At 40.9% G+C, this 21,887-nt stretch overlaps 2 protein-coding genes across 2 annotated transcripts in view; one reads left to right on the top strand and one right to left on the bottom strand.

Annotated features, from left to right (window-relative positions):
- The window catches only part of LOC114028004 (cathelicidin-3-like), a 60,170-nt gene that overhangs the window by 24,844 nt on the left and 13,439 nt on the right, over window positions 1-21,887 (top strand). The window contains exons 2-3 of the mRNA XM_027842165.1: window positions 8,796-9,022; window positions 10,663-10,700. The gene's annotated coding sequence lies outside the window, so the exon portion shown is untranslated. The remainder of the gene's footprint in view (window positions 1-8,795; window positions 9,023-10,662; window positions 10,701-21,887) is intronic.
- Window positions 518-5,141, bottom strand: LOC114028010 (neutrophilic granule protein-like). The gene is made up of 4 exons (XM_027842183.1): window positions 4,906-5,141; window positions 2,491-2,592; window positions 1,830-1,923; window positions 518-806 (listed from the first exon to the last, which is right to left on the bottom strand). The coding sequence occupies exons 1-4, from the start codon at window positions 5,077-5,079 to the stop codon at window positions 685-687; spliced, it is 492 nt and encodes a 163-aa protein (XP_027697984.1). The 5' UTR covers window positions 5,080-5,141; the 3' UTR covers window positions 518-684.

A 21,887-nucleotide genomic window follows, 5' to 3' on the forward strand; every position in this document is an offset into this window, starting at 1 on the left:
ATTCCCCCTGAAAAACTGAATCCATAACACCTGCCATCTTCTGTGATGCAGAGTAAGGGAGCAGAACCAGGAGTACAATTAATACAATAAAAAAGTCATTATAAAGGCAAACAACTTTGAATGCATCTGACTGGGCATCTCAAACTGGGCAGACATCTCCAAAGCAGCACATCCCAAACTGAACTCATTATCTATACCCCTAAGCCCTTCCTTCTTCCTAACTTTCTTATCACTGGGGATGATAGATTCAGATGTGGAATGAGACACATTTTTGAATATGGCCTGTGTGGGAATTCATTTTGTTTGACTATATTCATATTTGTTGCAAAGGGATATCTTCTTTTTTCTCTAATGAGGATGAGGAAAGGTAGAAAGGAAAGAAAATAATTGCTTGTTCATTGAGATTTTAAATTAAATTAAATTATTTAAAAAAGAAATTAGTTCTAGATCTGTGCCAGGGTTAGAGGAAACAGAGATTCCAAAAACAAAACACAGAAACCAAACACAGATTCCCAAGTGAAAATTGATAACCCTGAAGAGTTTTTATTGCAACTTTTATTTATTTCCAACCAAAGCAGGGAGGGAGGATTTTCCAACCAAAGCAGGGAGGGAGAGGGATAAAGGTGCAGCTTTTATATCAACCAAAGCTTCTCCATTTCACTGGTTCTTTTCTAGTTCTTTTCCTTAGAAGTTCCTCAAGATTCCAAGTATTGTGTTATATCTGGCCTGGTCATATATCTGTCTAATTTTGGGTGGAAGGGATCTGGTGTCAATGATTCCATTGGATGAAGATCTTTTAACGTGAACTTTCTTAAGAGAAAAAATATAAAATAATAATATGAAACATAATATAAACTAAAATATAATATAATAATATAAAATAAAAGTTAATAATGTGAGTCTTAGGGAAGCAAGGTGGAGTCTAAAGCTTTCCACAATGCCCTGTGTTCACAGAAGATAGTAAAAAGATTGAATTAATAATACTCACATACCTGCAAGAACCAAATAGGATAAGATATGGCAAAATGTTTTGTAATCTCCAAAGTGCTATCCAAATGTACATACAGTCATGGCAGAGAGAACCCATACATCGATAACTCATAGGATTTTAGTGAGTAGCCCCATAACCTACATTCAGTGGCCAGTATAAGAATAGAACACATTTCCTGATTCCCAAACCTGAGTCTCTTTATTACATTACACAGAAACAGATTTCAGCTTACGATCGCAGAATGTTAGAATGGAGGTAACCTTAGAAATTATCCAGTCCACCCTTCCCCCTTTTTCGACTGATGGGATAACTGAGACACAAAGAAATAATTCAAAGTCACCCAATTGGTAAGTGGTGGAGATGGAGTCATGTGACTCCAGCAGACAGTCAAAAAGGAAGAGACAGGGTAGCAGCTATAGATAGCCTGCCATAAAGGTGAAAAAACTGGCTAAGTTTGGGCAATTCACACTGACCACAAACTTGATCAGCTTTAGATAGTCCATTTTCCTTGAGTAACCAAATCCAATGAGGCCTTTGATCGGAATATTTAAAAATCTTCTGAATTAAATAACTCATCCATAGTTTTCTTTTTTTGGGAAACCCAGATTTACATCTCTCAGTTTGTTGGGTTTGGGTGGGGCAAGGCTTCCTTCCTCCTGAGATGCGGGTTTTCCAATGAGGTTTTTTAATGCTGACATCTAGGGGATTCTCATGTTAGACTCATGGCTTGGGCAAGTTTGGGAAAAAGCAGAGAGGAGCCTGGAGATCCCCAATCCCAGGTTGCATTTCTGCAACAAACCTGCCTTCTCACTTGGCAAGCCATATTGGGAAAGCTTACCCAAATTGTTGTTATTGCCGACATCCTGGCATTCGACGGAACTCAGCCCTAAAGGAGTCAGCCTGGTGAACTTCGCTGTACAGTTCTTCTCCAACTGATCAGGAGAGAGAAAAAACATGTTTGAGGATTTGAAAAATATGCCACTTGTCATCCTCTCAGGAAGATTAGTCTATTGTTCTGTTGCATAGGATAGATGATACCATAGTCTCAATAGAGATGAGAAACAGAGGAGCATGGACATCAAATGTAGCATATACTGATAGATCCTAGCAGTTGGTTTTGTTACTGTTTTTGTTGTTATGAGAAAGGGTTCTATTGAGAGTGGTATCTATCAGGAAACTGGTGTAAGAAACAAAAAAGCATCAGTAAAACTTTTTTCAAAGAAAAAGAGAATTGATAATTCGAAATAAATTAATTTTAAAAAATAACTCCAAAAAAAAAGAAGAAGAAGAAAAAGAAAAAGAGAAGTTATGGGTTGTTCAAATGCCAAGATTGGTAGTTATTATTGCTAGAAAGAAACACAGTGATGCAGTGGTGGGGAGGGCTACAGCTTAGGTCTTCCATAATGAAGTGAGACAGGGTGAGTTTCTGCACCAAGACCCCATCCTGGGGATGTGCAGAGAGTGCCAAAGGGCTGCCTCCAAAACCAAATGCTACTTACTCCATTCTCTTTGAAGGCACAGGTTTCTGGGTTCTGCTGCCCTGATGAAGGACACTCCGTTTCCTTTATTCTGAATGTCAGTGGCAGCTCCAGAAGTGAGTCCTAAAACATCAGGGTAAAAACTCAAGGTCAACAAGGATCTCATATGCCAAGGTTCTGTTTTCATGCCCCATCATGGCCTGAGGGTGACCCTGCCTTCCTCAAAGCTGTACTATCAAAGCACAAGTTCTGCCTGGAAAGATTTCAGACCCAGTGGGAGAGCTTGTGTCTGTGAAAAGAAGACCAGCCCAGCTGAAGACAGGAAGCTCATCACCAGAAAAGTGACCGCAAGAGGAGGAATTTTTTTCAGCCATGGTAGCTCAAGAAACATGGAGGAGTTAGAGTTTACATGGGAAGGGGGACTGGAGGAAGCCGCAGAAGTAAGGTGGGTACCCCCACCCGTGAAATCACAAACCTTTGAAGTATTAAGCAATAAAACCCTAAGCAATATAAACAGGTGAAGTATTTGCTGAGGGTCAGTGTCTCAGGATGTTAGGAAGTGGTACACTAGGACTTAGAGTCAGGAAGACTTGAGTTCATAGAGCAGCTAGGTGGTGCCACAGTGCATACAGTGCCGGGCCTGGAGTCAGGAAGACTCATCTTTCTGAGTTCAAATGTAGCCTCAGACACTTACGAGTCATGTGACCCTGGGCAAGTCACTTAACCCTGTTTGCCTCAGTTTCCTCATCTGTAAAATGAACTGGAGAAGGAAATGGCAAACCACTCCTGTGTCTTTGTCAAGAAAACCCCCAATGAGGTCATGACTCAACAACAAAGACTGCTAGAGACACTCCCCCCCCCCCAGCAGTGTGACCCTGAGCAAGGAATTTAACCTCTCTGTGCCTCATCTATAGAAGAGGAATAATAATAGCACCTACCTACCTCCGAGAGTTCTTGGGAGGATCAAAGGTGTTAGCATATGTAAAGCACTTTGCAAAACCCTATGGCGCTGCTGTATACCTGCTAGCTATTATTGTAATAGATTTAGAACTGGAGAGGACCTTATAGACCATCCGGGTCCAACCCTCTCATTTTACAGGTGAGTGAACTGAGGACCAGAGAGGTTAAGGAATTTGCCTAGAGTCACACAGATAGTATGAAGCAGGATTCTAACCCAAGTCTTTCTGGGGCCAAGTACAACATGCTATCACCTCATTGTTTCTCCTAAAGAGGACCGCAGATCTGTCTTTTGGGTACTGGAATGTCCCTGCTACAACTCTCATCATTTTGGGAGTAGTTAGGGAAGGGAGTGATTGCATATCAGTATTCTACGGGACATTTAGGAAGTAGGCAGATTGGTGGTTTGGAAAGTGGAAAGGCCGTGTCATTGCCCCTTCTTGGTGGAGTTGGATGAGAACTGGAGCCGGGTGTGCCTGGGTATGGGAAGATAGGATGAAGACGAGACAGGAGGAAGAGAGACTGAGACAGTGTGGTCAAGGCTTGTCCCTGTTCTAAGTCCTGGAGGTGAATCATGGAACACTTTAGAAAACACCCAGCCCAAAGGTCCTTAACCTTGGTCCCCAGATTTCCAAAGGGGTCTATGAACTTGGATAGAAAAAAATTACATCTTTGTTTTATTTAATATCTAACTGAAATTTAGCGTTTCCTTCCATTATTTAAAAATATGGTTTTGAGAAGGGGTCCATAGGCTTCACCAGCCTGGTCCACACAAAGGTGAAGAACACTTGTTTTAATCCAACTCCCTCATTTTACAGCTGAGGGAGGTAAAGTCTAGAAAAGTTACAGGACTTGTTCAAGGTCCCTCAGGGCATAAATAAGAGAGCTGAGAATCAGGCTCTTTGACCCCTAACTCCAGGGCTCTTTCCACTCTGCCACACTGTCCCTCTGCAGATATGGCAGGCAGAGCTGGCCTCGTTGGCCCCTGAACAGAACTACCCAACCCCAAGCTGTTCAACAAGTCTTAGATACCTTTTTATTGTTGTTCACTCATTTCAATCACGTCTGACTCTTCTTGACCCCGTTTGGGGTTTTCTTGGCAAAGATACTGAAGTGGTTTGCCATTTCCTTTTCTAGCTCATTTTACAGATGAGAAAACTGAGGCAAACAGGGTTAAGTGACTTGCCCAGGGTCACACAGCTAGTAAATGTCTGAGGCCAGATTTGAACTCAGGAAGATGAATCTTTCCGACTCCAGGCCCAGCACTCTATCCAACGCACCATCTAGCTGCGCCTTAGATACCACAGATATTTGTAGAAAGCCACACAATTCAATTTCAGAGTCAGGTCAGGAACCCAGATCAAAGTTCAGCATTTTCCATTTAATCTACTGCCCAATAGTCTCACATCTCCTTGTGGTCTCCCCTGGTCCCCAACTCCAGCCACATACACACCCCCAAGGAATCCCCTGTGTACTCACTGGAGTTGGAAGACTGGACACCAGAACGCGATACTTTGCTCCTTCATTTAAGTTCTTGTTAAACCTCCTTGCAGCCAGGACTGAAGCATCCTTGTAGGTCAGCCTTCTTCTAGGTAAAGCTGTGACTGCTGTAGCCAGGCCCAGCAGCAGCAGGACCCTCCAAGTACTCACCATTCTTCCTCCATTTAGGTCCAAGGTAGGTCCTCTATGGCGTAGCGGAGATCCCTATTTATAAGCCTGCCCCAGCCCTTGTCTTACACAAGGAGAGTCAACTCTGCCCGGGCCTCTTCCCAAAATTGGTGACTTCTCTTTTTTTTTTTGCAATAGACTTCCATTGGCCAATGTATGAAGTAGGTAGAATTGGTCAAGAGGTGCCCCAAAGGAAAATGAACTTGGGCAAGAAGCCTGTGTGTTGGGTACAAACAAGAGCCAGTGAGGTAAAGAAATCTGTGTACTCACCTCCTTTACCACTTCTGCACCCCTCTGCAGGATTTAACATTGTAGGCCCTCTCCTCCTTTAGCTTAGCTTTCATGAATCTCTCATGGTTCACCTCCAATCTCTCAACCCCACTACCTGTCTCCTTTGCTAGCCTTAGAATGGTGGCATAAGGAAGGGACCAGAATTCCCAAATTGCAGAGCTGGGAAGGAACTTTTGAAATCCTATTTATTGCAATGAGTTGTCAAATTCAGTGCAAGTCTCTCACCTTATGAAAATCAGGCTCATAGCAGTAAAGTGACTTACCCAAGATTACATAGCCACTAAGTGGGCAGAGCAGGAACTTAAACTGGGGTTTTCTCATACTAAGGCTGATGATCTTTCTATCAAACCACATTTGCCTTTCTCAGGCCTATTGGTTCTGACCCCTTTGACTACAGAGAGATTTCCTACTAGCCTCATTCCAAGGGATGGGTTGAGATGAAATTGATCAATCAATAAGCATTATGAAGTATCTTCTATGTGTTAGGTACTGTGCTAGGTGCTGGAAAAACAAAGTTAAAAATAAAACAACCCCTGTCCTCTAGAGGCTTACAGTCTAGCCAGGAGTCACAACCTATACATATGTAGGTATATACAGAATTGATGCAAGATTATTTGAGGGGAAGTCACTGACAACTGGAGGGATCAGGAAAGGCTTCATGTGATAGAGTGTAAACTGAAAGCCAGCCAGCAACAAATGGCCAAAAAATATTCCTGAGTTCAGTCTGAACCGATTAGAGTGTAACTGGGAAATGTTTAACAAAATAAGTGAAAATATAATGCAATATAGATAATCTTAATCTGTGGTTTTCTAAGTCAATATGTGACCCACAGGGATCCCTTTCTATTTGAATTTGACACCACTGATGAGGAAGATGGTTCTTGAGCTGGTCCTTAAAGGAAAACTAGGGATTCTAGGTGATAGGGTTGAGGAAAGAGGACTTTCTAAGCACGAGGGACACAATACAAAGACACAGAGACAGGAGATTGTGTGCCATGTATGAGGCACAATAAGAACACCACTCTTACTAGACCATACAGTTTGTGAAGGGAAGTAATAAGACTGGAGAGATAAGTTGAGGCAGGTTTGGAGGTCAATGAAAGTATATGCCTGGCATCCTTCAGGCTTCTTCAGACAGGGGCAAAGCTGAATGCCCTTATTTTCAGATAGTGTCCTCATTTGATGTAAGACTTGCCCTGTTGCCTTAATTAAAAAACAAAAACCATAAAAAAGTTGAGGTGCTCAGCTTACTCCAGAACAGCCCAACATGGCGCATGAGATGCCTCAGTGTTTCAGAACTAGATCCAGCCTAGGGGAAATTTTTGCAGGACTTGGTTGTCTTCCTTAGCCCCACACTTTCCCTACTCGTCTACCTTTCCTTTGCTTGGCTCTTCAGACTTACACTACATACCTCATCTGAGACTTATTCTGGGTTCCAGGCTTTCAATGTGTTGGCATAATGCTCAATACAAGGGAGATAATAGCTCTATTTTCCTCTGTCCTAGTCAGATTAAAAACCCAGCATATTGGGTTCAGTTTTGGGCACCACATTTTTAAAAGATCATGGCCAAATTGAAGCATTCCAGAAGTGAGTAAACATGGACAGAGGGAATAGAGATAATACTGTATAAGGATTAGTTGAAGGATCTTGGAATGGTCAGCCTGGAAATGAGAAGACAGCGGGAGACATGGTAGCTATCTTCAGAGATTTAAAGAACTGTCATGTAGAAGATGATTTAGACTTAAGATCACAGGATGTTAGGATTTAGAGCTGGAAGGGAACTTTAAAATCATTTAAAACCAACTCCCTCAGATTAGAGAGGAAATACTAAAACAAAGACCCCCCCAAAAAAAAAGAAAGAAAAGAAAAGAAAGAAAGGAAACCCAATGTACGTCATAGCAAAAACAATGGACCTAGAAAGCAGACTAAGAAGAAAAGTTTAGGAATCATTGGACTACCTGAGTACCAAGACCCAAAAAAAAGAGCCTAGACAACATATTTCAACAAATCTTATAAGGGGATTACCAAGATCTCTTAGAACCAAAAAGTGGATATAACAAGAATCCACCAATCCCCTCCTGAAAGAAATCCCAAAATTAAACTCCCAGGAACATTATAGCCAAAATTCAGAGCTTCCAGTTAAAACAAAAGAGGGTACAAGCAATTCAAGCACTGAGGAGCTAGAGTCAGAATCACATAAGATTTTGTAGCCACCACTGTAAAGGAGTAGAAAATTTGAAATATAATATTAGAGAGGTATGGACTTGGAGTGCAGATTGAGACATATTGGGGGGGGGGACATTACCAATGCAGGAATTTGTTTTGCTGAACTGTACATGTTTGTAATAGGAGTTTTGTTTTTTTTTCTTTCTATCTCAGTTGAGGGAAGGGGTGAAAAAGAGGGAGAAAATTTAATTAAAAAAAGATTCAATGAGATAGTTATTTGAAAAGGACAGCAGATATAGAATCAGAAGACTTGAGTCTGAACTCCCACTCTGACACATGCTGGCTGAGTGACACTGAGCAAGTCTCTTAAGCTCTCAGGTCTTTAGTTACTTACCTGTAAAATGGGGATAATATTAACCCAAGTCCCAAAGCCAGTCCAGGCTAGCAAAAGTGTAAACAAATCAAAAACAATGGACCTTGTTGAATGGAAGGCTGGAGCTTTTAGCAATAAAAGCATGCAGTGATTTCATTTAAAAAGTGTACTCAAGTAGCCCCATTCAGAAAAATACTGAAGAAGTCTGGAAGGTAACAAAAAAAAAAAAAACAAAAAACATTCAAGGTTTTTAGGGGAAAAAATAGCCAAAACCCACAATTTCTTGCAAAAATAAATAACCAGAAATTATGTTCCTAACGACAAAGTTCCAACATGTAGCAAGGGGATGTCTTGTGTGGCTTTCAGGGAGGCAAGAATAGACCTCTCTTCTCCTTTCTTCACTCTTCTCCAAGGGAGAGTTTGATTCCTGCCAGGAAGGAAAGTGGGTGATTGGGGCCAGAGAGTGGGAGTACTGGACTAGAATTCTACCTATCTGGTCCCTTAAATATTGTTAGTCTAGGGAATGTAATATTTAGATTCAAGCTAAATTCCTAATTACTGTTCCTTAATGGAGAAAGGAGGACACCAAGCTTTATATCCAAGGCTTGACTCTATTCCCTCCAAATACCAAACACATAGCAAATATCAGTGAAACTCATTTATCCAAATCAACAGCAAAACAGAAATCAGAGAAAGTATACAGATGAAAATATATACCAGACAATCAGATTGAAGGAGCTCTTCCATTGGGAGCAAGGTAACTCAACTCAGCCAAGAAAATCTCAGATCTCACCCAAGGGGAAAAATTCCTAAAGTCTCTAGTGTAGCAAGCTGAAAATAAGTTTGTGATCAAAGTTGGACTTCTTCTAGAGTCTTCCTACCTTCACGGCTCTGAAGAAAGGTTGGAATTCCACACATCTGTTTTCCTCCATGCTAGAGATTGGAAAAATTCTAACAACTCCACGCTGCTTCTCCCAATGCTCCCAATGCTCCCAATGCTCAGGGCATTGGCCTCCACCAATGAGGAGAGATTCCCATGCCAGTGGGCCTCAGAGCTTGGTCTACAATACTTATCCTGCCAACCTCATGGGATTGTGGTGAGTAAAGAGCTTTGTAAACCCTACAATTTTATAGTGACAGAAAAATTGTTAATATACTAACAGGAAAAAAAGTTAATATCCCTCTTAATGATCCTAGTAATGTCAGAATTCAGGTAACATCCTAATATGCCTACTTTTAAGACATTTTCAATTAGGTTAAGTTGAGGCACACCCTAAGCCCCCACCCTGGGACCTTTCCTTGTAAACAAAGCCAGCTTGAGCCATACCAGCTTCCAAAGTAGCTTCTGATGTCCTTACCCTTGTGAAAAATGATTTCTCTTGGTAATCTACATCTTGGAGACTCAAAGTTCCACCCTGACAGCCTTCTGTCCAAAGTTGTTCAGAAGGACATCTCTGATAATGAGATTGCATTGAATCTTCTTATCTGGGTCAAACTCTAACCCAGGCCTGAATTGATTTTATCCTACTCAGGTTTGGGTGGAGAGAGATCCCAAGACTGGGGGTGGTATTTCCTTTGATGATGGATGATATTGGTCCCTGTGGACTGTGTGATCCTAGGCACATACTCAAGACTTCATTTTGATATGACCCACCTCCTAATGTGTCAGCCAATCATGGCTGATTGGCACCCCTTGGCACTCTTTGAAGGACATATAAGGTTGTACCCCCAAATCCTAAACCAAGCCAATTCTGAACTGGCCTCCTTAGGAGGGCCCAGTTTTAGACTGAACTCCCATGCAATGCATGTCAAGTCAGCTTGAGAGAAATTAAACAGTGGATACATGCACTCCAATTTCGTTTGTCTCTTTCTTAGAATAAATAAATTGGGGTTCACATTAATGGTGACACGACTCAGATTTGGACTTGGATTTTGGGGACATACTTTCACTCCAACAGTGCTGGGGCTCAGCACTCACAGGACTTTTTTCCTGAAGTCCCAGCCCTGCAGGGTGGGTAAGTCTTATTCCCAAAATCCCTGCTCCTTATCTATAGGACCTCCCATTTTTAGGTTGCAGTTTATTTTCTTTTTTCTCCAAGTGGCTCTGGGGTTAGGGACCTCAAAAAAAAAGGGGGATCTCCTCTGATGGATATCCTCTGTAATTGGCTAGAGGTCAGTCAGAGTAAATTGGCATGTGATAACTTTGAATATTGACCAGTCTAATTAAAAACAAACTCCAACAAGAAAATTAGATTCATGCACATTTTGTCTTGTCAATCTGTTTCTGTCTCTGTGTGTGTTTGTAAAATATTTCATGTTTGCAATGAAAGATTTAAAATGCAACCATAAAAAACTTCTAAGGAACTTCTAAGGTCTGTAATTAGAACGGTGGGGAAATAACTCCCACTTTAGGTTTTTAGTGGGAGATTAAGACTCTTCTTTTGGGGGGTGGGGAGGTCCCAACACTGACTAAGTTGAGATACCAGAATAAAGTTAGATAATGAGTAATGGAATCAAAAAGCAGGGAGAGACTCTCCCAAAAGTAGTGGAAGGTGGAATCAATGAACAAGCAGCTTTTAGACTGATAAGATCTAATATCATGGCAATGTGTTTAAAACTGCAAAAATAAGGGTTTTTCTTTCTTTTAAGCATTAACATTATAAAAGCTGTTTGTAAAGGGTATGGAAGAAATACAACTCTCTTGATTTGTAACTTATTAGACATTAACTTCCTCCAGATTATAACAAGGTGAAGAGAAGCAGGACAAAAAGTGGGGTGAGTATAATTTTTTTAGTTTGGAATGTAAAGTGGAGGTAATCTGAGTAATGGGTTTGAAAGATTAGGAAAGGGGCAGCAAGGTGGCACAGTGGATAGAGCGCCGGCCCTGAAGTCAGGAGGACCGGAGTTCAAATCTGGTTTCAGACCAAACACTTGACACTTACTAGCTGTATGACCCTGGGCAAGTCACTTAACCCCAACTGCCTAAGCAAAAAAAAAAAAAGTTTAGGAAAGAGGAATAAAGTTTTGAGCAAAAATATGATGGGTAGGAAAAAAAATGGTCTGAGAATACATGGGACTGGGGTGGCCCACAGCAAGGCCATGTGCTTTAAGCACCCACATCCTTGGATAGTTGTTCTGGGTGCCTTTGTACCAGTTTCAGATGGTTTTCCTTTGCCTGGGCCAAACCCTTTAGCTAACTTGGATTACAGGTGATTTTAAACTGTTTGTAAAACTTACATGCATCAGCCTGAAACTCCCAAGAGGATAGAATGCTTAGGGTAGTTTTTATCAGATAAACCTCAAAGGGAGACTTTTCAGCCCTCTTAAGGAAGTGAAGAGAAAAAAAAAAGTTACTCAGAGCTTGGAATTGTCACCACATGTTTTTCTAAGGGAGTGTATGAATTTATGGATAATATTTCCTTTCAAAGGGTCAAGAGTATAGAACTTTTTAAAAAATAATTTTAAATGTCTATCATTAGCACTTATAAATCCAGATTTGATTTGATTTAAGTCAAAATCTGTCCTGAAGGAATAAAAACAGCATCTGTGAGTGCTCTTCCTAAGCAAAAAGATATTGTTATTTGGCATTAAGAAATTTTTTAATTGTATGACCCCAAGAGTTTACCTCAGTTTACTGTTCTGTAAGGACATAATAGTGGAACCCACTTCCCAGGGATGTTATGAGGATCACATGATTATAAAATGACTGGCATATGCTAGACAACGTTATTATCTCTCTAATTTAATGTAATTGTTTCATACTTGATAACTTTGAAGTAGTTTTAAAATACCAAAAGTAATAAGATCAATCATTTCTGTATGTGATAATCTGAAAATGCAATTGATGCCATCTGAAGTTTATTATTTGTGTTATTACTGTATTTCTCAATTTTTAATCTAGATTTTGTTGCATATGAATTAGGCCTTTTAAAATGAAAGCGATGAGATAAAATCTTTTTGAAAACTGTTAACATTTAATGAAGTAAATTTGGTTATAATTAAGTAATAATAATAATGATATTTACTATGAGAGCAGATTTTTCATTTGAAATCTTGGCTATTAAGAAAATATATAATAAGGTGGTTTTAGGTTGTAGTTTCAATATATTAATGATAAGATGAATGATTCTATGTGCAAGGTGATTTAGAAATGCATTTACCTAAAGTGATAATGGGTTGTTTCAAGTTTTAAATACGTTGTAATGTGTAGGGTATTGTTACATTCCTAAATTGTGCAATTTGGTAAACAATTATATCACCTATGTTGTTAGAAAAGCAATTTCTTTTATAATCTAGACGTTGTTAGATTAAGAAATGTACTGTCAAAAAAAATGAATGAGTTAGGAAGCTGTTAGGTCATTCTATCTGACCATTTTGAAGTACTATAATTTAAAAAATCATAAACTTCCAAGTTTTGTCTATATTTAAAAGTAAGTTTCAGCTAAAATTATTTGGTTCTCATTTATGAAATTTAAGATTGTGAACTGAGATATTTGAAGTTATTGTTTAAATCAAGTATTTGTAAAAGTATTTTTGTGAAAGGAAACTTGTTAATTGTGCAAAAAAGGACCTTGTAAAATTTCCTTGTAATTTATTTAGTTTGTTATAGTAACAGGATACATTGTAAGCTGTTTTTTAAGAAAGGGAAATACTTTTATAAAGAAATGTTTTGTAAAATCTTTTGTATGAGTTTTAGAAGGCCTACTAAATTTCCATCTGCAAGCTAATTTGTTTCAGTAATAATTTGATATTGATGACAATTATGTCCAAACCTACTGTGAATTTTGAGTTTGTTTTCCTAGGTTTGAATTTCCTAGGTTTGTTGTGTCCTTGGACTGGCCTTAATGAGTGCTTTCTGAGAAACAGAGTCAGAGGCAGCAGCTTAATGAGAGCAGCATCAGAGGTATTAATACTAAAGCAATTACTGTGATGAGCTGTAAGTGGGAAGGATCTTGCTGTTTTGATCCAACTTCATTCCATGGCCTAACAAGGGTTAAAATTAGTGTTTGAACTTCTCACATGTATAAGATTCAATTCCTGAAGTGTCTCAGTCTTTCAGATTAATTATGGTTAGAGAAGGATAAATAAGCTTGAGAAGCACAGATGCAAATCTGTTAGAGTAGCAACTTAAGATGTTAATGGAAATTTGATTTTACTCAGGGCTGTTATTTAATCAGGAATTAGAACATGTGTAGGAATGCATGTAAACTACTTAAGGCTCACTTTAAAGATGTTCCCTAACCAATGTGAGATTATAGTCACATCTGAAAATCTAATTATGGAACTTGCTATTCAAGACCTTATGGGACTGTTAATGGACTGTAATTCTGAGTCTAATTCCAGGCATGGTTATTATATCAAGGTGAGCCATTGACCCATGATGCTAGTAATCCTGTTGTGGGGGGGAGGGGTGTCTATGAGCTGTATCTATAAACCGCAGAAGGTGCTCTCATGGGAAAGTCAGAAGAACGACTAATCTACATGAGTTGAGGTAGGATTCTCCTGACTCAATTTCCCCACTCTGACACCTCAAAGACTTTAAGCCTGGCTCAATGCAGTTGGCCATTACATAATGTCTGCTTGGAAGGGAAACAGTGTTGCCTTACTTTAGTTATATTCCTATTCTTTTACCGCAAATTTCTATAATCAAAAGTTTTGTATGCACAATATTAAATCTATTAAATGATAGATTGATGCTGGAATATCTGAGGCTATTAAAGTAAGATGCAAGTATAAGATTGAGCTATTTAGCTTAGAATTTTACAATTAAGTATTTAGCCTTGACATCTGTTACTAGTATATCCCTGTATAAATTAGGGTCCTTTAATTCCTCATAATGGTGTGGGGATAATCAGGTCAAGGGCTTACCTGTCTCAGTTTGTTACAATTAGTTAATGTTAAAATAAGAATGACTTGTGGTCTGTCTTGTAAATGCCTTGAAAGAAGCATCTACTTTAATTAAGGATTATTTATTTGTACATGACCAGAACTTGGAATTGTTTTATTACTTGACATGTACTGTTTTTAAATTGATTACTCAATGTATTTAACTGAGTTCTAATTTTTCTGTTACTTCTTTTCTAATTTGAGTTTCTTAAACATAACAATTGGCCAAGGTTCCAATTTTGATCTTATAATAATAGAGGCACAAGGGTTGGTTTAACTTTCATTATTTGACCTGGTTATTGGCAAGACAATTTAAAATTGCGTTAAGATCAATCTTGTAGGAGAGTGGACACAAGAAAAAGAATCTCTACAAGAAGAGAGTCTGTTGGACACTGCTTGAACAGCACTCAGACTAGAAAACTTCATCAGATGATGTCCCGAAACCAGACAGCTGTATGAGATGCCTTAAATGGACTACTTATTGTTACCTTTTTTACCTTTGGGTCTCTGTATTTGTACTTACTAAGGGGACTGCCCCTTTTGATTTTTCAATGCGTTGATCAATTTCTCCCTCCCTTCTCCCATATTGTTAGAAGCCCCCAAAACTCCTTAATGAAATGTTGACCATATCAGTTAGTGATTCATCGAGAAGGCTACACCTCTCATTAGAATCAGATGGGGGAATGTGAAAAATGACTTCTCTTGGTAATCTGCATCTTAGAGACTCAGAGTTCTACCCTGCCAGCCTTCTGACCAAAGTTGTTCAGAAGGACATCTCTGATAATGAGATTGCATTGAATCTTCTTGTCTTGGTCAGACTCCAACCCAAGCCTGAATTGATTCTATCCTACTCAAGTTTGGGTGGAGACAGACTCCCAAGACTGAGGGTGGTACTTCCTTTGATGGTGGGCAATATTGGCCCCTGTAGACTGAGTGATCTAAGGCACATACTCAAAACCTTATTTTGATATGACTCACCTTCTAGTGTGTCGACCAGTCACAGTTGATTGGCACCCCCTGGGAACACCTACTCTTTGAAAAGCATATAAGGCTGTACCTCCAAATCCCAAACTGGGCCAGTTTTGAACTGGCCCCCTTAGGGAGGCCCGATTTTGGACTGAATTCCCATGCAATGCTTGTTAAGTCAGGTCAAGAGAAATTAAACCGTGGACACATGTACCCTAATTTCATTTGTCTCTTTCTTAGAATAAATAAATTGGGGTTCACACCCTCTTCCTTTAGGATCATGGCATGAATGGCAAAACAGGCAGAATGAAGCGGTTTTCCTTGCTTGGATTGCCAAGTGTAACTGGCATCTCATGACCAGACTTCACTACCTAATATGATTCCCCTCCCCTTTTTCTCCTCCTGTAGGTCTCCTGGTGGTACATCCCCCAGGGTGACAGGTCTGCTACCTTGTTATCTTGATTAAAGATACCTTATTCTTCCACTTCTGAGTTTAATTTATTTTCGAACTTGACAATAGCAATAGGAATCACTATAATGCATATAAAGCACGTTGAAACAGTCAAGCACTTTATAGAGACAACTGTGAAAGCCTTAAAAATTCTGATCAATACCATGACTCATCTTGATTCTCCAGGATCCATGATGAAACGTGCTACCTACGTCCTAACAGAGAGGTGATGGACTCAGGTTGCAAAATGAGACAAATATGTTCTGGATGCACAGCCAATGCAGAAATATTTTTTGTTTGACTATGTATATTTGGTTCAAGGTATTTGTTTTCTTAAATCGGGGATAGAAGAGAGACAAAATAGATTTTTAATGAAAAAAAATCTAATTTTATAAAAAGAAAAGAAAGCCAAGTACTGTGTAAATGTAAGCTATTATTAAGGAAATGAGGAAATTAAGACTCTGAAAGGTTAAGGAACTCACCAAAGATCACACAGCAAATTGGTCTCAGAACCAGGACACAGGTCTCATCTCTTAATTTGGTGTGATTAAGGAAACCTTGAAAAGGTCGCCTTGAAAAACTGCCCAGCTCTGGCCTACATTAAACTGGCATTGAACCATGACTCTAAGACATGTGCCTTAGCCTGAGGGAGAAGCTGGGCAAAGGGTGATCTAGGAGAGGTCCCTGGGGCTGTCTCTGGAACTACAAATCTTTGCCATTCTTAATACCAGTCCCTGATTTCTGAGTTTCCAGGGCATATGGTGTCATCCTCAGCTGTGGGGCAACATGTTTGCCAAGGCCTTGATTTCCCAAAAAGTTGCAGGTATGTGGCCTAATCAAGTTTGATGGGACCAACTCTTCCTTCTCTATCTGCCCTCATTCCACAACCTGAGGTCAAAAGGGACTTGTGTCAGAGACAGAGACAGAGATGGAGAGAGAGACAGACAGAGACAGAGAGACAAAGAAACAGAGGCAAAGAGAAAGAAAGAGCAGTGCCCTCATAGATGGCTACAATATGTGTTCACTTACAAGCTTGTAACTGAACTAAGGAAGGTGCCCTTCCTCCCCTAAATCCTCTTAAGATAGTGCCTGAAATTTTAACATTAGATCCTCATTCCTTTAGCATAAGGCTTTTCCTCTTATTAACATATTTCCCTACAAGGAGTTACACACTAAAACATGATCAACCATCAACATCTCATTATGATTATGTTTCCTAAAAGCAAAGCTTGGTTAGGGGGAGGAGAAGAAGAATGTGACTATGGGGATGGGGAGGGAGAGGGAGGAAGGGATGGAAAAGGAAATGGTTCCTGCCATCACTAGGGGCAAAAGGCTTAGGGAAGGTGGGCTGGAATGATAAACTTTGCCAAATCCTTCTTTGAGTTGAGGCTAGTGCTAGTGAGCTGTGTGGCCCATTTCCAGATGCCTTACATATATTATTTCGTTTGATCCTCACAACCCTGGAAAGTAGGCACTATTATTATCCCCATTTTACAAGTGAGGAAACTGAGGATGAGACAGTCAGTGACTTGCCATGGGTCCCACAGCTAATATCTAGGCAGGACTGGAACTCAGGTCTCCCTGACTCCAAGTCTGGTATTCTATCCATTTTGCCACCTAGCTGCCTGATGTGAATTTACATGGCTGGGGTGGGGTTCCAGACTGACATGCGTAGACCTTAACAGGTGCCTGTTGGTAAGAGGGGTCTGCCTAAAGTAGCCTCACAGCCATGAAGCATTGTAATGTTACAGATCTAGCTTTGGCTGTGCCCTTTTAAATGTTCCCAGGCACCTGGATGGGACCTTGTTGAAGCTGGACAGCATGGTCTGGATAGCTGAGTCCCAAGTGCTCCTTTATGCGGGGAGCCTGGTACACCCTATCTTTAGAATAACTTCAGTGGCCATAGCAGGGGGCCAGATTTCAGTCAACCTGTACTGGAAACAGAGGTCGGGACCCAAGTCCTAACTCTTCAAAGCTTTCTGTCCTTGTCCCAGGAGATGAATCCCCAGGAGCTTCCCTAAGGATTAGTGCGGGGAAGGGGAGAAGGGAGGAGAATCTCTCCAGCAGGGGTCCGATGGTCTGTCTTCCTAGAACACTTAGCACGGTCTTCAGACACAGAGAACTCTAAGGAAGAGGAAGTTAAAAACATGCTACATTAACAATACCTCAGATCATAAGGTGATTGGGCATCACGTTTTGGTGGAAAGAGCACTAGATTTGGAGTTAGAGGTCCTGGGATGGAATCCAGGTTTTGCCTTTTACCAGGCAAGTCACCTTACCTCTCTGGGCCTCAGTTTCCTCATCTGTAAAATTAGAGGTTTGAGCTAAAAGATCGTTCAAGTCTCTCCATCTTGAAATACTATAATGCTATGATGATTTCACAAAGGGCTCAGTGGCCTAGAGTACATTAAAGGCAGCACAGGACAGAGGCCCCAACCCACCCTTTGGGGGTGACACTATCCGTTGCTTCCTGCCAAATAGGCACTGGCCTGACTACACTTAATGGCTTCTGTTTGGGCTCAGGGACCATGCCTTTGTCTGCATCCCTGGCACCAAATATACCTAGAGACGAGATTCTTGGTCAGCTAAAGTTTACACAAGATGGCCCCAAGGTCCCTTCCAGTCCAGATTCTCTGAGATCTCAGCTCACACCTCAGCCAAGGACATGGGCAAAGTTTGTCATGAATGGCCCAGCTTCCCCTGAACTCCCTTCTCTTCCCCCTCACCTGTGATTTGTCCCCTCTTTTTCTTCCTCCCCACTCTCCCTCACTCTCTGAGTTTTTGTTCCTCTCCCATTACCCCTCCTAAACTCCTCTGTTAGGAAAAGAAATTCATTTCCTGAGGCTTCAGTAGCTGATCACTTCTTTTGGGACTCTTCCCAGGGAGATGAAAATTAACAGGGGACAAAGCCTTAAGCCAAGGATCTTTAAAGTCAGGGGGTCTGTGGATAGATTTCGGGGAGCCCATGAATTTGGATGGGAAAAATAATTATTATCTTTATTTTCACTAACCTCTAATTGAAATTTAGTTTTTCAGTCAATTGTTTAAACACATGATTCTGGAAAGGGCTACATAGGCTTCACCAAACTGTCAAAGGTGTCCATGACACAAAAGGGGTCAAGAACACCTGTCTTAAGCTGAAGGGATGAAAGTACAATGTTGGAATGTCAGGTACCGGCTTACGTTGATGGAGGATTGGGGAGAGGGGGAGCAGGAGGGAACTTTCCTCTTCTCTCCATACCAGCTTTGTCAGTAACCACTGGCAGTGTGAGAAGCAGAGTAGCCTAATGGGTAGAGTGCAGAACTTGGAGCCAGGAAGACCTGGCTTCTGTCATTACTGTGTGACCTAAGACAAGTTAGAGGCTTAGCTTCCTCATCTGTAAAATGAGTATAATACCATCTCTAGTACCTATCTCACAGGGTTGTTACAAGGCTCAAATGAAATCACATATGCAAACTACTTCACAACATTTAAAGTTCTATGTAAATGGAATTCATCACTATTAATACCATTAGCAATATTATCACTGGAGCTCCTTGCAGGATTAACACTGTCGGTAGCCTCTCCCCTGAGATCCTTTGGCTTGAAGATGTGGAGAATAAGGGTGGATGGGGAAAGAAGAGATGGCCACATCTGCCTGGATTGGGACATTAAGTTAAGCCACAGATATCTGCAATTCACTAAGGAACCCACTCAGGAAATAAAGACATTGGCAAACATTGCCCAAGAATTTAGGTTGATGTTATGTGCCCCAGAGAGCAGGAAATCAGCTCCACTCCCTGGTCTGAGGGAGATCCACAGGGCTAGAGTCAGTCCTCAGGGATTCAACCTATTGATGGAGCCCAGCTTAGTTCTGGACTCGTAACTAAAGACCAGAAACAATTCCTAGAATCAGAGATCGAAGAGCCAGAAGGGAACCTAGAACTCCCCTGGTCCAACTTCCTTGTTTTACAGAGGTGGAAACAGCCTCTGTGAGGTTAATAATCTGCCTAATTCACAAAGACAGAACCCAGACTAAAATCAGGGATTGGCAACCTTTCAGCAGAATTCTGCCATGGTTTCATTTACTTTTTCCTTCGCTGATATTGGGGTATTGCTAAATGAGTCAGACCATGAGCCAGAGACCTGAGTTCTGGCCCTGTGGCCAACTTGCTGTGTGACAGTGGACAAGTCACTTAACCTACCTTGCCTTTAGTTTCTTAATCCTCCTAATAAAATATTAATGATGATTATTATGATAATTGTAATTCATATTTAGGTAGAACAAGGGTCAGAAAACTACATCCTGTGGGCCAAATCTAGCCAGTGGCCTATTTTTATATGACCCTTGAGCTAAGAGCGGTGTTTCTGTTTTTAAATAGAGTTTTATTGTATTTTAAAATGTAAACTCCATTCTTAGCTCAAAAGCCAACAAAAACAGGCTGCCAGTATAGTTTGCTAACTTTGGCCTTAGAACTTTATGGCTTTTCATATACCTTTTTATCTTCTCTCCAGCAGGGATTAGTTGATGTGCAGCTGAAAGCAAGAAATGGACACAGGAGAGGCAGCTGACTTTGGGGAGATGCAAATGGGAGGGAGATTAGAGAGGCTAGCTGGGGACTTAGCTGGGGGTGTGGGAGCATGCTTCTGCCTCAAATAGGTTTCATTTACTTCAGAGTTTCCCCTGGTCATGCCAACCAGAATCTTTTCACGTGTCGTGTTGGAGCTATCTGATGTAAGTTGTCACCTCCAGGGGTAAGACTGAGACAGAGTGGTGTAGATCCAATTTCAATGAAGAAACCTTTCTGAAACATCTTCCTGGGTCTAATGAAGTCTACAGGATTCTAGGAACATGCCCATACCTCAGCCTCTCCATTTTCCACCCATCCTTTGAAATTAGGTCAGTAGGAAATCTCTCTGCAATTAGAAGATCCCAAATAATGGTTCTAGAACTGTGACGTGATTTTTAAAAAGTCTTAGAATCAGAATGAATGAAAAAGCATTTATTAAGTGCTAATTATATACTATGCTATATACCTAGTGCTAAGCACTAGGGATACAAATACAAGGGAGAGACAATCCCCTTATGTCCTAATGGGGGAGATGATGCATGCAGGGGAGTAGTGGCCATATAATGGTGAAGCTTCAGGAAAGGTGAATGGGACCCTTCCAGAAATAATGGTTGTATTGTTTTGATCACTGTTCCCAGAGCAAGAGGTATGAAGAGGGGAGAGAAGAGGAAAAATGGTGGGAGGGAGATGTCATGGTGGCTGACGTGGCTGGCACCAGCTAGATGTAGTAAGCTCTCATCAGTCCGCACAGTTCCAAGGAAGGAACTGGCAGTGCAATGGGGAGTGTGAATGGCAGGCGGCAGCAGTGGCATGGCAGCGTGGACGTGAGTGCGAGCCCGATCTGTGACACTTCCTAACTATGGATTTGTGAACAAGTTATTTTGTTTCCCTGAGTCTTAGTTTTCTCTTCAGTGAAGAAGAAGATTTGCAATGACCACCAATTACTAGCTTCTGACACTTCCTAGCTAAGTGACTATATGGGATTTGGAGTCAAAAGACCTGATTCCCAATTCTTTCTTTGCTACTACTAGCTGTGTGAACTTGGACAATCAATCAATCAAAAAAATTTTTATTAAGTGTCTGCTGTGTGTCAGATAGGGGCAGCTAGATGGCAGAGTGGATAAAGCATTGGGCCTGAGATCTGAAAGACTCATCTTCTTGAGTTCAAATCTGGCCTCAGACACTTGCTAACTTTGTGATCCTGGGCAAGTCACTTCACCCCATTTGCTTCAGTTTCCTCATCTGTAGAATGAGCTGGAGAAGGAATAGCAAACCACTCCAGCATTTTTACCAAGGAAATGTCAAATGGGGTCATGAAGAATACTGACATGACTGAACAATAAGAATGTGTCAAACACAGTTCTGGGTGCTTAAGATACAAAATGAAAACAGTCCCTGCCCTCAAGAAGCTTACGTTCTATCTGGAGAGATAACCTGTGCATCTAAAATATATTCAGAGTAAATACAAAAGAAATGCAGGGGCACTAGCAGTCAGAGGGATCGGGAAAGGCTTGGTGTGTAAGCTGAGACTTGAAGGCAGTGAAGGATTTACAGAAACCAAAGACAGAGTATGATGGGTAAGGAACAGCCAGAAGGTGGAGTGAGGGAAGGGAAGTGATACATAAAGAAGCAAAACAAAACCAAAAACAATAACGTAGAACGGGGCCAGGTTGTGAAGAACTTTAAAAGCTAAACAGAGGAGCTTGTGTCCTAGAGACAATAAAGATTCAGTCGAACTTACCGGCTAAGGAAGTGACTTGGTCAAACCTGCACTTAAAGGAAAATCTGTTTGAAGAACAGGTTGGAGTGGGGAAAGACGTGAGGCCCAGAAAGCCTCGCTCCTTACCCTCAGCAAAATGACAATGAAGGCCAAAGATCGGGATAGACAAACTTGAAGCTAGGCACATTAATGCATTGCTAGTGGAGCTGCGATTTGCCCCGGACAAAATTAGAGTGATGTGAAAAGAGAGACTAAAACGTCTACATCCTTCGACACAGAAATCCCACTGCTGGATAAGTACCCCAAAGAGATGAATGACAAAAAGAAAAGCACCATGTACACCAAAAAGTTTATGGCAGCACTTTTTATAGAAGCAAAGAGCTGGGGG

This window comes from Vombatus ursinus, unplaced genomic scaffold, assembly GCF_900497805.2.
Source record: "Vombatus ursinus unplaced genomic scaffold, bare-nosed wombat genome assembly UNPS02014867.1, whole genome shotgun sequence".
Lineage (NCBI taxonomy): Eukaryota > Metazoa > Chordata > Mammalia > Diprotodontia > Vombatidae > Vombatus > Vombatus ursinus.

Excerpts from the sequence above, each read along its gene's own strand:
- LOC114028010 (XM_027842183.1), bottom strand. The coding sequence starts at position 5,079 with ATGGTGAGTACTTGGAGGGTCCTGCTGCTGCTGGGCCTGGCTACAGCA. Across the intron at positions 2,593-4,905 it reads TGTCCAGTCTTCCAACTCCA|GACTCACTTCTGGAGCTGCC; the intron begins GTGAGTACACAG and ends CTGATGTTTTAG. Across the intron at positions 1,924-2,490 it reads GTGCCTTCAAAGAGAATGGA|TTGGAGAAGAACTGTACAGC; the intron begins GTAAGTAGCATT and ends TCTCCTGATCAG.